Source organism: Sinohyriopsis cumingii, chromosome 2 (assembly GCF_028554795.1).
Source record: "Sinohyriopsis cumingii isolate HCF-2022 chromosome 2, ASM2855479v2, whole genome shotgun sequence".
Lineage (NCBI taxonomy): Eukaryota > Metazoa > Mollusca > Bivalvia > Unionida > Unionidae > Sinohyriopsis > Sinohyriopsis cumingii.
The window spans coordinates 90,501,031-90,516,979 of record NC_142962.1 but is presented as its reverse complement, the minus strand read 5'-3'; the positions used below and the strand labels follow the sequence as shown (position 1 = coordinate 90,516,979).

Sequence of the window (15,949 nt, the reverse complement as noted above, 5' to 3'; positions counted from 1 at the left end):
CTTGATTTTCTTTTTTATTTTAAAAGTTAAAGCATGTAAAATACAATCTGAAAAATGAATTTTTATCATAATGGGAACTGTGATCTTTCAGAGACATGCACCACTACAGTATAACCTAAATAAGATGTAACCATTTATTACAGTTATTGTAACACTTTTGTCAGGTTTATTTACAGTCTCTTACAAAAATGATTGTTAACATTCATTTATATCAGCAACAGATTTCACAAGTCATATATTATTAAAACGGAAGGTGGATCACCTGATGAATGTGGCTGTACCAGTATTGTTGATAATACTGTTTCCTCAAGACTACTCTGGTATTGTTCATAGTACTGTTTCCTCAAGACCACTCTGGTATTGTTGATAATACTGTTTCATTAAGACTACTCCGGTATTGTTGCTGATATTATTCTAGTACTTTGTATAATATGCAAACACTGGAAAATACCAGCATGATTAGTCTGCTATTATTGTTTGACAACAACACCAGTAAGATAGTATTGTAATTTTTATTTTAACAATACCTGTGAAATATTAGCTTCCAGTATTTTTGGCTTCAAGGGGTCCATTCCTGGGCAATGGCAGGCTGTCTACTCTGTACTAAGGATACCTTCATCTTACTAATAACAGACATGTTTACGAATGACATACATGTTTCAATATTTTGTTCTTTAAAACATCAGGCTGTGTAAATACATAACATAAATTCTAACCCAAGGAACACATGATCAAACTCAGATTACCTGGGTTACCTCCCTTTAGACAGTTTTTATGCAGTACTTTAAATACTAACATCACTTTTGTTTTAAAATTATCATAAAAGTAATGCTAAAAATTATAATACTGGAAGACTAGTACTATAACAGGGCTTCACCTGAATCAAAATATCTGAATGTAATCGAATCTCTGTTGATAAGAAAATATTTATTTCAGATTAAATGTATATTAAGGGATTAACTTTCGCTCATGATCTTTTTTTTGTAACTTTTATTTAGTGGGGTTTAATACCATTTTTCAGCAAATGATAGTTCATTTGGTGACGGATGATCCACTGACCCACATGAGCTACTGGCAAGCTTTCTCATATACCCATGCTGGTTGAGCCGAGACCTGAACTCATACAGACAGCACTCACCTTTGACAACTCTGCCACTTGAGACCCCTTCATGAAAAAGGAACATAATTAATCAATATCTCGATTTTCATTCTAGTGATCTGTTTATGCATCATATTATCACAACCTTCTAAGCCACTGGTATTTTCAATACTTTATTTCTATGACAGTTGTGTCTCAATTACAGAATGCATTATCTCCCATTACAGAAAGTAGACATTTTTGAAGTTGTTTTTAAAACATTTTTGTTCTCAAACAGTACCTGAAAACCTATATCTTGGAACAGCTTAAATATTATCAACATATGACATTTTTTTAATCCAGTACAATACATTTTACTGTGAAACTGTTAGTATACTGTAGTCACTATTGTGACTAGACAATACCAGAATACTAGTACTACCATGCAGACAATACTGGAGTACCAATATTTAACTTTAACCACTTTTGTCTTCGTTTAAAGAAGCAATCCGCATTTCTATAAAACTGATACAGAACTAGTACATAAAATTAAGATACAATCTTTATGCTTTTCTACAATTCATCCATCTCCATGTAATATTTTTTGATTATTAGAAATATTGAACAGAAAATTACAAATATAAAATTTAACACGAGTCACTCAGATGCTCTACTGGCTGAAAGGATCCAAGGAAAGTCCATTATTTTTTTTCTCAGCTACCAGCTACCGAGTACATCAGCCGTCCAATATTCTTTAGAAATTCCAACATGCAAAATTTATTAACACAACTTATTTCATGTTTCACCTGACATAGTCACAAGATGCCTTGAAGATACCTATAAGTGCAGTATAGAATATCATGGCCTTTGACCTTGAAAGTACCTAAAAATGCAGTACAGAATATCACGGCCTTTGACCTTGAAAGTACCTAAAAATGCAGTACAGAATATCATGGCCTTTTACCTTGAAGATACCTGAAAGTGCTGCACAGAATATCATGGCCTTTGACCTTGAAGATACCTAAGAGTGTAGTACAGAATATCATGGCCTTTCACCTTGAAACTTGTATCATCACTGAACCAAGTTTAGTTAAACACATAGCACTATTTCTGGGGAAAGTCTAGTGTTGTCATTCAAGGTAATTTTCTGATATATTTTAAAATTGGGTTAATGATAAATCCAAAAAGCAGCAAAAACAAGATTTGGCTGTTGGGAATACGAAGATTTTCGTATTGTGTGTACGTGGAGCAATATTTAATTTAGGAACAACCAAACATCACAAGAAATCTTTTTGTGAGATCCCCATATCAGCTTGATCATCCACTCATGAAGACAAGATTTTCAAGATGGCTGAAATACTGACATCAGACATCATCTGAAATCTTGGTGAAAATCCCCTGCAGATATGGATGTTCTGAATGAGAAGTGATATGATGGTATTGTATGTCCAAGGCACTATGTTTGTTTAGGACCAACTAGATATCATAAAAAAAAAACCTTTCAATGAAAATCCTATGTCAATATGACCATCCATTCAGCTTGAGTAGAGATAAGGTTTTTAAGTGAATGCAATGGCAGCCATACTTTATGTTAGGTCAGCACCATTTTCAAAAAGAACCTGCTAGACATGACGAGAGAAATCCCTTGTTGATATAGGAGTAGCAATAACAAGATTTTCAAAATGGCTATCTTGGTGGCCATATATTGAATGAGGGTTATCAATTTCAGTGAAGACCAGCTAGAGATCACAAGTCTTTTAGTGAAAACCACACACTGAAAGACCATCAGTTATGGAAGAATAGTGATAAAAAGATTTTCAAGATTGATGCCATGACAGGCTTACTGGATCATCAACACCTTTTCAGTTGCGACTAATTAGACATCTCCAGAAAGTGTTTTAGTCTAATTCTGTGTGAGAATGACAATGAGTTCAGGAGAAGATGAAACATGATTTAAAAGATGGCCACCTTGGCAGACAATGCTAGATGTCAAATGGGTGCCATTTTCATTTGGAACCAAACTGACATCGTACAAGTATTTTAGCAAAGTCAATATGACCATCTGTTCAAAAGTAGTAGTTACAAGATTTTCAAGATGACTACCACTGAGACCATATTGGATGTCTAAGGGATTCCATTTTCGTTTTAGGTCCAACTCATCTTAGGATGGAGGTGTTTGTCAAGTATCTTGGCAATCCTACCTGTAGTTCCTGTGCAATAGCAATAAAAGAAATTGTGCTGATGGATGCCAGACAAGAGACCATCAAATATGCTCTTCTGGTCAATGACGAGCTGAGTAAAAAATGCAGCTTCAGACATCCCATAAAATATGCAGACTTGGATAAATTAAGTATCTATGTATAGTGGAGATACACAACCATTATTGCCAGTTAAAAATACTGATTTTCCTGTATCAATTGTTAATGATACTGTACTAATTCTGGTAATTTATGTGCTACTGTTAAATTGGCAACATTCATTATTAACAAGCTTTAACAGTGTTTGACAATTCTTGTATAATACTGGGTAAAATACAATTATTATTATTATTTTTAAAAAATTATCTTTAACAATACATCTACCATAGGTTTCATTGCCAATTGATGATACTGATTTTAGGTCCAGCCCTCCTACAAGTCTTCCAGTATTGTAATTTCCTACAGTTTCAGTTTACATAATTAACATTCTTGAAATATGCATGTTACCACAGGTTTACTATTACAAACATGCCAGCCATTAAACTTTAGGCATGTCAGCAAATTCATGATGCTTTTTTTTTTTACTTGATTAAAACTTAAACTCACCTGCATATGGATTATCTTTTAGTACATAAAAAATATCAAAGAAACAAATAAAAAGTTGTGTTTGTGATGTGTATTATTATCTAAAATTCCACGCATGTAAGTTTGAATATTTTCTTAAAAAATAAGATTGCTGCACAAGAACAGTGCAAGAGTACATTTGTCCATTGTATACTTGCATTTAATTCCTCATTTTCTGCTTATAACAACTGTACAGGACACATTTCCAAGAAAACAGATGGGTTTCTTCAACTTTATTTCACAGTCATTATATTTTGATAAATGTATTTAGGTAGCAGACCAGTCTATACTTTAAACAAAACGGCACAAGATGTTATGTCAAACAGGCTTTATCAATGCAACTCATCAATGTTATATGACTGAAATTTTTTTTAGAGGCAAGGGAACTTTTTTAAACTTCGAAACAAGTTGAATCAGATAAAGGACAACTCAACAGGACTTTAAAAGAATCAAGTGATGTAATACAGCACTCTGACTGAGCAAATCATACTGCTCATTGCAGAATTCTTTTTGGACTTGACTGCAGCAAAAATTAGTCATGTAATTTGGTTAAAGTAAGCGCTGTTTATAAACAATTTGTGAACACATTTTGTCTGTGTATTTGATACTAATCCCCACTGATTTTGCCCATTTGTGACAAGAATTTTAATCAGCTATAGATTGAGGTCTGTAGCAAAACTAAATGTTCATATTTCATAGTTTCCTATAATTATAGTACATGATATATAGATGACACTTTTTTTTTACCAATTACTAGTAATTATGCTTATCCCTCACTTTGGGTTGGCATTATGCTTACGTCTCACTCTGGGTTGGCATGTATGCTTATACCTCACTCCGAGTTGGCATGTATGCTTATACTTCACTCCGAGTTGCATGTATGCTTATACTTCAATCCGAGTTGGCATGTATGGTTATACCTCACTCCGAGTTGGCATATATGCAAGAACAGTTACCTTTTCCATTATTGTCAACTTTCACATAGCTGGATAACACAGTTTTTTCAGCATATTTCTCATAATACTAGAACAGTGTTGAGCAACCAATCAACAATAAGGTACATCCAGTATCAATCACAGCCACATGATACAGGTGGAAGGATATTATACACAAGAGAAAATTTCTCTGTCACCAAATAGATGAAATATATATTTGCATAATATTTATTCATGATGATAAATACATGCTCAGCTACAGATTACAGTCAATTAAGGTTGCAATATTTACCAAAATTTCTCAATGTGTACTTGATACACAATAACTGAAATGATGCCGTTTTATTTAACCAGTTTCCCACACATACGGCCTAGAAGTAACAGCTCTTTAAATCCAAGACAATGACAGTTACTTAAATGTAAGATATTGGCAGTGTGCTGCCACATCTTGCTCAGTTTACAATCGTTTCATTTGCCTTACATCTTTTTCTTCTTATTATGACAGGATTCAGTATGTAGAATATTTTGTTGAATATAGCTCACCTTTTAGGTCATACATTCTTAGTATTATTGTGATTATATTTCATACAGCAACATATATGCGTGTAAAAAAATCAACAACGCAACCAAATCTACTACCTGGGTATACAATGACTAAGAAATTCTGCAGTGGCTTACAAACATGAAACAGTTTTGTTTACAAAATAAAATATTACTCATCAAAGGTTCTGTTAACAAATGTTTCCAAATATAAATAATGTAGCTTACAGGTATTTTTGGTTCAGCATTATCAGCCAAGCTAATACATAATGCAAAGTACCACCAATTCTCGTCAAGTTAGTTTTTCCTAACAATGCCATATACAGTATGAAAATTTTACATTCTTTAAAAAGAAAAAGAATTATCAGAAAAATCCTACTAAAAAGACTCTTAAGCAGAGATGTGGAAATATTTAATTTTAATGCTGCATAACTAAGAGCAACATGCATGTTCATTTACATGGTTACCAGTTTTGTAAACTCTGCAGTTTTATAAATAATGTAATAAATTAGGTCAATTTGTTAACCATTTTTTCATGCTGCTCATACTATACAAGTGTAGGAGATGATGCAGCATAGAACCTTAGCATGTCTGTTTGTCTTTCTGTCAATCTGCACAAAAACCCAAACAACCTCCAACTTTTGACATTTAAATCAACATTAAGCATTTTTTGCTGCAAATGTAAGATTTGCAACTAGAACATTTCAATAAAACTCGTATCATATCTAGGATAATTCTTCAAAAATTTGTTTTTTTGACCTGATCAAGAATCGCCCAATAAAAATCTCAGTGAAATTTGAGACTGGTACATAGATTAATAAAAACTTTGGTTTCCAATTAAACTTGTAAGATTAGGAAAATGAACAACTTCAAAATAAGGCTTACAAACTAATTCATGAAACAGAATTATCCCCACCTCCAAAAAACAAATTTTGCTTTTAACAAACTGATATTTTATGAAGCAAATATTTGGGAATTAAAAAATAATCATGAGAAATTAATGAATTTAGAATGGTAATTGATGCTTAATTTAAATGTCCAGATACATTTATTTTGTCAAAAAGAATGCCAAGTTGGATTTTAAGCAAAATTTGTCAATTTTATTAATTTAATTCTCCAAATTCAATGACTGTAAGACATAGAATCTGAATAATTTCAAAGCTATATTAAAACTTCAAACAAGAAACAGAACTCTGTACTCTTATTTACATCATTTTAAACAAACAAGTTCCTTAAATGAGAAAGCCAGGGCCTGCATGTGTTGTGTTCAGATCATAGGGCAAGCAAGCAATGTCACAGAATGCATTGTTCTAGTTTCATAGTGATTCTCATTCATGCCAAGAATGATGAGAATATATCGAGAGGTTTAGGAAAAACTAAGCAAAGGTCCAACAAACTGCTATGGGCTCCACAAACAAAAGTAATGCTTCTGTAGTAACAATTACACATAAAGGTTTCATCTGTAGAGATGTAGTGTGTAAAATGATATCGGATAATATCTGAACATGTCCAAGACACATAAGGTAACTTGGACTAAAGGCTTTTGAGTAATGAAACTATCTCCTATAACTCCAAACTCTGAACATATACTTAGAATGTTTTGGCACCAGTCATAACAACTGTCTAAATACAGAAGCATAATAGACATACCCATTCTGAAATCTGGTTAAGTGTTACCATATTCTTCGCAATTAAAGATCAAAGTTTAAATTATTTTGTCTAAGTTCATAAGAGAAGGAAAATAAATATCAAAATCCATTAAAAGTGTAATAAAAATAAAACTATAAAACAAACTGAAAATTCTAAGTAATTATGATGGTTTCTGAATCTATTCAAAATCTATTTTCAGCTAAAGAGATTTCACAATAACTACACTAAAATTAAGTAAGCATATGAGACTTTTTCCATATAAGGTTTGTGCATTTTTAAATCTATCATGATGTACATCAATACAGATTTTCAGGCAAGGAATATTTGTGTCTCCAGTACTTGATGTTACAACTGAACCATAGATCTGTAAGCAGGTTACTAATCAGCTGTCAGGAAGTACTTTCTCAGTGGTGAGAGTAGATGTTTGATGACTGGTACACTCCATGCCTTCCCCAACACCTTTCGCCGTTTTGTGATGTTCAAGTCTCCAACATCAGTGTAGTGAGCCGGAAAGCCAAATACTCTGTAGAACAATGGTAATAACAGAGAAACTGTTTGTTCATTAACACAAGCAAGTGTAAGATGTCTATTGTCTCAGCAAAATGAAACAATTGTTGCAGATGCTACTTTGTCTAATTTTTATGTATTTCACAAGTAAAAGCTGTATATGAAGTCATGTTAACAGAAATAGATAAAAACCATTTTCTTGGTTTTTTTTAAACATTAATTCCTCTCGTTTGATACTTTTAGCTGCCATCTTCTTCACTCTCCCTCCATACTAATGTGAGAAAGTTAAAATTAGGTTTGACAGATCAAACAAATATACGGATCTTGGAATCACAAGTTTCAGACAAACAAGCAAATTCAGTAACTTTGTATCCCTTGCCTACAGTGGTGCTCAGACCACCAAATTTACACAATACTGAAATACGACTATGAGCTTTGCAACAAAGCTGTCTGTACAAGGCAGACATGGAAAGTAACCTAGTTTCAAATCTCTATCTCAAAGGGCATTTGAGTAAAAGGGCAGAAAGGAGAATAAACTGATTAGGCAAAAACAAATGTTGTTTCCAGTCTGCCAACAGTCCCCGTTTTCCTTGCCAACCCTAGCACATTTTCCCCCAGGGTAAAAATAAATAATAATAAATTCCCAAAATTGATTTGTTCATCTACCCCAATTTTAAGACCAGTGCAATAGGAAAAACACCTATTTTGCCTCAGTCTTCTTGACCTTCAAGAAGATACCTCGACTGTTACATGAGATACCATTATCCCTGAACCTCAGACAGCTCTGACAATGTAAAACAGAAACAAATGCAACTATTAAAAATATATACATGTGAGCTCAAAGATAGGACCCCAAATATGGAATGCAACACATCTTCTAGTGCCAATAACAAGTGTACCAAATGTTATTCCTATAGTTTGAACATGTTACAAGTTCTGAAACAAATGCAATTTGTTTTTTAACCAAAACCTAAAATATTAACATATAATCACAGCTATGAAGACAGGATCGCCAATTGTGGTACATGATGGATATAGCAAGTTTCATTCCTGGAAGTCAACTGACTGTATGTTATAGAACCAAAAGGTAAGTATGAAGAAAATCTTAAAAAACAAACCCATCACCATTTTCCAAAGTCAATGTACATCTGATTAGAAAATATTAAAAATAACTGACATAATGTTTGTAGATACACATAACATACACATAATTCTCAACATATTCTGAGGACAGCAACCAGAAACCTGTTTGTATCGCAGCAAGGTGGACAAAACCAGATTCATCAAGTATTTTGCACCTCAGCAGTGTTTTTGTTAGCATCATGTGACTACTATATTGACATGTGCTCTCCTTGGTAAATTTGTTTTCTCAAAGTTGCTGCCACTGCAACAGATTCTGGTCATTGTTTTCAGAACAAATATTTTGAAAAGTTTATGCTCTTTCATTTTTCAAAAAGACTACAAGACTTTCATTTTTATTTTCCATTTGTTTTCCTACAACAACAGTGGAAAATGCTATTCTGTTGATATCATGTGGACCTCTGATATCACCGACATGTAGGTTGCAAGATTTGTGTAGTCATGTGACTAGTAATGCAAATGGTGAGTTCCAGATAAAATTTCATCAATGTTGTAATTTCATCTCATCTGTCGGAGCATTAAAGATGAAATAAATGCTATACTTGCAATTTCTAAGGAAACAAATGATATTCCTATTGATTTCATATCTCTATGAAAGGTCTTCCAGTTTGCTAGGTTGGCTAGTAAACAACTACTCTAAGCAGACACCGCATGGTGTTCCAACTTTTCAATAGGCAATGGACCCTGACCCCACACATCATCCAAATATCAAAAATGGGGTGGCTTGGGTCAGAGGAAACTTGGATTAGAAATATGGTAGAGGTTAATCCACTTGTAACTAACAAGCCTTGTATGGATGGAAGAGTTGATCCTATCAAAGTAGAAATCCCTGGTTTCATATCCAGCTTGCATAATTACCATATCTATGGCAAAGTATGCTCTTGAGAATGATGCTGTTGATCAGGATGTTAATCCTTTAGCTGACATTATTTTGGGTTAGGCTTTTAACAAGGTCACTTTTGTTCCAAGTTTGGATCAATCAGAAAATATCATTTTGTCTCCACTGTTTCTTTAATAAGGGTGATAAATGACAATCACTAGCGATCTTTTTGTTCTGAGGGTTATTTGAAGAAACTTATGCCACACAAGAAGGCACTTTTTACTTATGGAAGAGTCAGGTCCTTATGAGGAAATGGAGGCCACCAAAGGTACACGCTGGTAATGAGTAGTCAGTAAGCTTTCAAATTGTTGTTCCTAGATGTACCAACAGGAAATTCTAAGTCTAGCCCATGAAATGTCTGGTCATTCAGGCATCAATAAGAATTCTCTCATGATCTTAAATCATTTTTATTGGCTGATAATTAAAAGTTATGTTTATAAATTTTGTAGATCTTAAATAATGTCATACTTGTCAAATGAAAATGATCGGAAAACACAAACCCAAAGCTCATCTGTCTCCTGTTACTTCATCTGATGCACCATTTAGTAGCATAATGGTAGATTGTGTTAGCCCTTTTCACAAGAACAAGTTGGACAACCAATACTAGCTGATGATTATGTGTGCATCCACAAATTTTCAAGACACTATTTCTTTGAGGAATATTTAAACGGACCATAGTAGAAGCTTTAGTAAAGTTTTTTATTACGCATTTTGGCCATCAGAGAGACAGAGTAGAAGGAACAGACAAAGGTGTTCAGTTGTTATTCTTGTTAAGGACTCTGTTTGAGATTCACATTAGAGAGTTTATATTTTGGTCCATATAAAGCCAGAAAGAAAGTGCTGGACTTAAAATACAGTATCCATATTCCTGGGTGGCAAAATAAGATTAATTTTGTCTTAGTAATATCTTAGGAGTATGCTGACAGAGACAGCTATGTAAATTATTCAGTTACTTTAGTAGTACCTGTAGCCCACACACAACATTTGAATGAAAACGAATCCGATAGTGGATACTATGAAGTGACTGGACCAGAAACTTTCACATCTGCTACCACAAGAAATGAATAAGTTGAAACTACTACCAAAAGAATATGAACACTTATTTCCAGATATTCCAACATGACTTTGAAATAGTAAATTCAATGTCTGTAAAGAAACATCCTTACAGGATGAATCCTCTCAAACAAGACATTCTAAAGAAAGAAGTATTTGCTGGAGAATGACTTCATTGAACCCAGTAAAAGTGACTTGAGTTCACCTTGTGTCTTTGTGCTGAAACCAGATAGGGCTCTCTCTTTGTGTACTGATTTACATAAACAGTGTCATGGAGACAGATTCATTTCCAATTCAAAGAACTGATGACTGCACTGAAAGGATTGGAAATGCCAAATAAATCACCAAGTTTGACCTTTTGAAGGGATTCTGGAAAATTCCACTACAGAGAGAGCAAAGGAAATTACAGCATTTGTAAACCCAGATCAAATTTACCAACAGAGCATCATGCTATCTGGGATGAAGGGTTCCCAAAGTTCCTTCCAACGTTTGATGAATATGATAAATCTGGTATAGGAAATCGTGATGCTTACATCAATGACATCATCTACAATGACACCTGGATGAACCATACAGAAACCATCGTAAAGTTTTTCAAGGGGCTCCATAAAGCAAATCTGATAATGAACTTGAGTAAAAGTGACTTTTGCCAAACTTGTGTTATTTTTAGGACATGGTAAAAAAAAAAACTATATAAGTTAAGGTTAAGGCTATTTCTGAATTCCCTGTGCCTAACAGTAAAAAGCAACCGACATTTTGCTCAAATTTTTCCATGACTGCCGAACCCCTCACCAATTTGTAAAATAAAAAGACCAATTTTCACTGGTCAGACAAATGTCATGAGGCTTTTGACATGTTAAAGGCCATGCTCATAAGTGTACCAATTCTTTCAGCTCCAGATTTCACTAAATCATTCAAAATGTTTGTGGATGCCAAATGATGTATGGGTCGGTGAAGGACTGTTACAGGCAGACAATGATGGAATGGATTATTCAGTGTGCTACTTTTTAAGGAAATCAAATAAGCACCAGAGAAATTATTCCATGATAGAGAAGGAGTGTTTGACTTTGATGATGGTCTTGCAACACTTTGAGGTGCATGTTAGTGCAATCTCTTCTTCAATTGTTGATTTCAGCAATCACAACTTTCATTAATAAAATTAAGAAAAATCAAAGCTTTTTACAATGGAGTCTGATGTTACAATCATATAACATTGATGTCAGGCACATCAAGGGAAAAGAAAATTTTATTGTGATGTACTTTATGTGCACAGAAGTATTGTACTGCATTGTTTTGTATTTATGATTTTATCATATTCTTCTGCAATATTAATTTCATGTATGTTTGACATTTGATAGGAGAAACTTTAATTGCACAAACCTTTCTTCTCTTTAAGGAGGAAGGTGTTTTGTATATGTGTATTATAAATTATTGTTTTTTGATATAATTTTATTTAGTCATTTAGGTTTTTGACATTGATATTTAAATTGTTTTAATTCAGTGGCTGTCTTCTGTTATAGCAAAAGTACATGTATTACAAGGTCGAATCAACAACTATTTTGGTTCAAGTATGGCATACGTTAGTTTGAACTAAGGTCACAAAAACATCACGTGATACTAGCACATTTGTCCTGTAGAGATATCATGCATGTCCTAGCTGTTGACTGGCTCAATAATTAGAGAAGGTCAGAACATGACTGTTAAGTATTTCACAATATAATGATTTAAATATTTGAGAATCTTTTCAATGATTCAAGTCATGTTGGTTTAGTGTGCACAAAGAGACTATACAAGAGAGTTAAAGAATGACATTAGGATTCTTCAGTTTATAGCCAGTTTTGTAAGGGAGAAATGAAATCGTGATTTATTTATCATTTGTTTGCTGGACAAGCAGAGTGGGAAACATTTATTCTAAAAGTCAGTTTTTGCAAAATTACTTAAGGACATGAACGTTAAATAATTCTGTTGGATTATGCTAAACAGTCAAGGTCTTTTGTGATAATATTCTACTTTCTTGGAATTTACCATGAAGTTGTTGTTGTTGTTTGTTGTTGTTTTGGGGCTTAACGCCATTTTTCAGCACACGATAGACTGAAAAATGGCGTTAAGCCCCAAAACAACAACAAACAACAACAACAACAACAACTTCATGAAGTAAAAACTGTTGGATTTAGAATTGTGATTCTTCAGTGGTGCTAGCGGAAAAGCATATTAGAACCATCATTCAGAATACCTTTGGGTCGTTTCCAGATTAATGTGAAACTGAAAGCACAAATTAAGGGTAGTATTTTAAGAATTCATACATTGCAAGTAATTTTTAATTCTTTAGCTTTATTTGATTTTATATTTTAGAAAATAAATTTATATTTTGGCAAAATGAATGTTTGTTGGGTTTTACCTTGTCTTGTTACTTAGTTTAAACCCCTAGATATAACACTGGTAATGAAATGCAAGGCTTGTACATAAACTGTTGGCAATAAATCAAAATATGTCATCTGCCACATTACCACAAGAGGACACCTCTTGCAGCCTGCCATTCTCTTTATTTGTGAGAAAAAAAGGACCTTAAAGGGGGATGCAAGGAGAATTGTGGTACTGATCATGCTTCCCTGAAACTTTTACATTTGGACACCAGGAGATCTATTATGAAAAGTTTAATCCAAATTTCCAGATTTACCTTCACTACTGTTAAATACTTGCATTTCTTTGGCCGGACTTGATAGAACTGTGGACAACTCTGTAACAAAATAAATTGAGCAACCTCCTACAGGTTCATTTTATGATGCTTTCCAAAATGGAGACCTTCTATTTCATCCCCCAGTGGTGCCTTAGAGGTACCATCAGCACTGTTAAATATTTACATTTCTTTGGTTGAATGAATCTGAACTTTCAAAGGTACAATCATGGAGCTGAGAGAACTGTAACAACTCTGCCACAAAATGCATTTATGAATCTCCAGCAGGTTCACTTGTGATACCTGCCAGAAAGAGGCCTTCTAATTCAGTCCCCAAGTGCTGCCCCAATGAGTGAGTCATGATCGCTATTTGTGCAGAGAGATCCATCATCACTGCCCCAATGAGTGAGTCATGATCACTATTTGTGCAGGGGGATCCACCATCACTGCCCCAATGAGTGAGCCATGATCACTATTTGTGCAGGGGGATCCACCATCACTGCCCCAATGAGTCATGATCACTATTTGTGCAGGAGGATCCACCATCACTGCCCAATGAGTGAGTCATGATCACTATTTGTGCAGGGGGATCCACTATCACTAGCATCAACTTATGTTCTTTGAGATCATACAGTCAACATCTGGCTCTTGAGCAATGACACTAAGTGAATTTCTAGTAACAACACTGGGATAATTTTTCAAACACGAAAGCATCTTTATTAAATCATTTGAAACAAATTCACAGGAAGCATTCATATACTTACAATGTCCACCATTTTAATACTAGTAGTTTTGTCACCATTTCCAATTTCCTGACCTCAACCCCAAGAATAGCTTGACTTTTATATATATATATATATATATATATATATATATATATATATATATATATATATATATATATATATTACCGCTATTCCTGAAGCCTCTCTATGGCTCTTTAGCAAGGAAGCCCCATACATTTTCTTATAGAATAACATATTCTTCAGTCACATGATTTGTGATTGCATGTTGCTCTTGAAATCAGTGAAGCATATTCATTAGTTTTCCTGTACATACATATATATATATATATATATATATATATATATATATATATATATATATATATATATATATATATTGATGTAAAACCACAATTTAGTAAATTACCATGTTAAATTTAAGTTATAATATATTGTTGGTAAATAAAAGAAATAAGAAATCTGACTATTATTTTGTGTTAAGTAATAAAATGTGGAACTGGAGAGAGAAGGAACTGGCAGTCTTGGTTTTCAATAAATATGATTATGTTGTTAAATTAAAAAAAACATGATAAATCAACCATCTGTTCTCCGTTTTGACAACATTCATACTGATATTCACAAAAAATATATTAATTGGGTTATTTCTTGCAAATTTCACAAAATGGTTTAACTTTTACCTCTTATCTGCCTATAATGAACATTAAAATTTATCTTGTATGATAGTGTATCATGATCAGAATCCCACCCAATGCAGACAGGCTGATTTTGATAATATCTCAGTAATTATATATGCCGAGTGTAGCCTCAAAAATATATTACACAGAATATAAATAAAAAATGTACTAAAATTTTGCAATAAATTATGTTTATATATCTAATTCTATATGTAAAAATGTCTGCTTATTCATAAACAAATACTGTTGTGTTTTTGAACCCAATATATGTTGTAATGCTTCCATTTTTCATAGCTACATGCCAGAAAGAGTTATGGTTCTTGCTGTTATGGTTGACCTTTAACCCTTTACCTCATGCAAGCTCCTTTGGATGCCTCTACTCCATTCACATTCAAGTGCCTTTGAACGCCTCTACCTGATTCACATACAAGAACTTTTGGACGCCTCTACCTGATTCGCATACAAGCGCCTTTTGACGCCTGCTGTAAGCATCAGCCATTATGCGCAGGTCTTCATAGCGCCACTCTCGGGGAAAACCCCCTATTAGATACTACATTCATTTCTGCAAACGACCATTACATCAGATCATGTGGTCACTGTTTATGCTCTGGTCGAAGTTTCTGCTATTTAAAGTAACTGGGTTGTATTCTCCATCCTCCAAAATGGAGGTCGTGGATTTCATTCAGTACTTACAAAGTTTTCAAGTTTAGAATCACAACTATGAAAGCCTCAATAACTTAGGTAAAGGCTCTGATATTGATGTAGGCAGCAATTAGTTTTTATAAATTAAATTCAGATGACTTAGTGATGTAGACGCTGACAAAGAACTTGTAAATTTCAAGTATGAGAAATGGCAGCTACGGTTGGTCACGCGGCTTCACTGACTTGATGGTGAACGAGTTCTCTCAAGATTTTAAAGCACATAAAAAATTCTTCCGTGAAAAATAATTACACAGCTATAATGATTGGACTTTACTCTTACATTTTTCCATGCATAATAGATATGTACCAAAAATGTAAAATGGTTAAAATTGATGTTAAACGTAACATACACTACATTGCTTAACAGTTAACAGGCAGGCCTATGTGTATGGAATCGAATAGGTATCAGGCGTTCTATTTATAATGCACTGCACTGGGCAACTTTGCTACATGTGTATCGTAGGGCTAAAAAACCATATACCCTATGAGGTAAAGGGTTAAGAAAAAGACACAATTCAAGGGTTTTACACTCATATTACCCATATTTT

At 33.7% G+C, this 15,949-nt stretch overlaps 1 protein-coding gene across 1 annotated transcript in view; it reads right to left on the bottom strand.

Annotated features, from left to right (window-relative positions):
- Position 1: 1 nt before the first annotated feature.
- The window catches only part of LOC149805350 (DNA (cytosine-5)-methyltransferase 3B-like), a 189,504-nt gene continuing 173,556 nt past the window's right edge, over positions 2 to 15,949 (bottom strand). Inside the window, exon 21 of the mRNA XM_089949549.1 lies at positions 2 to 7,548. Coding sequence (XP_089805675.1) covers positions 7,404 to 7,548 — 145 coding nt within the window. The 3' untranslated portion in view covers positions 2 to 7,403. The remainder of the gene's footprint in view (positions 7,549 to 15,949) is intronic.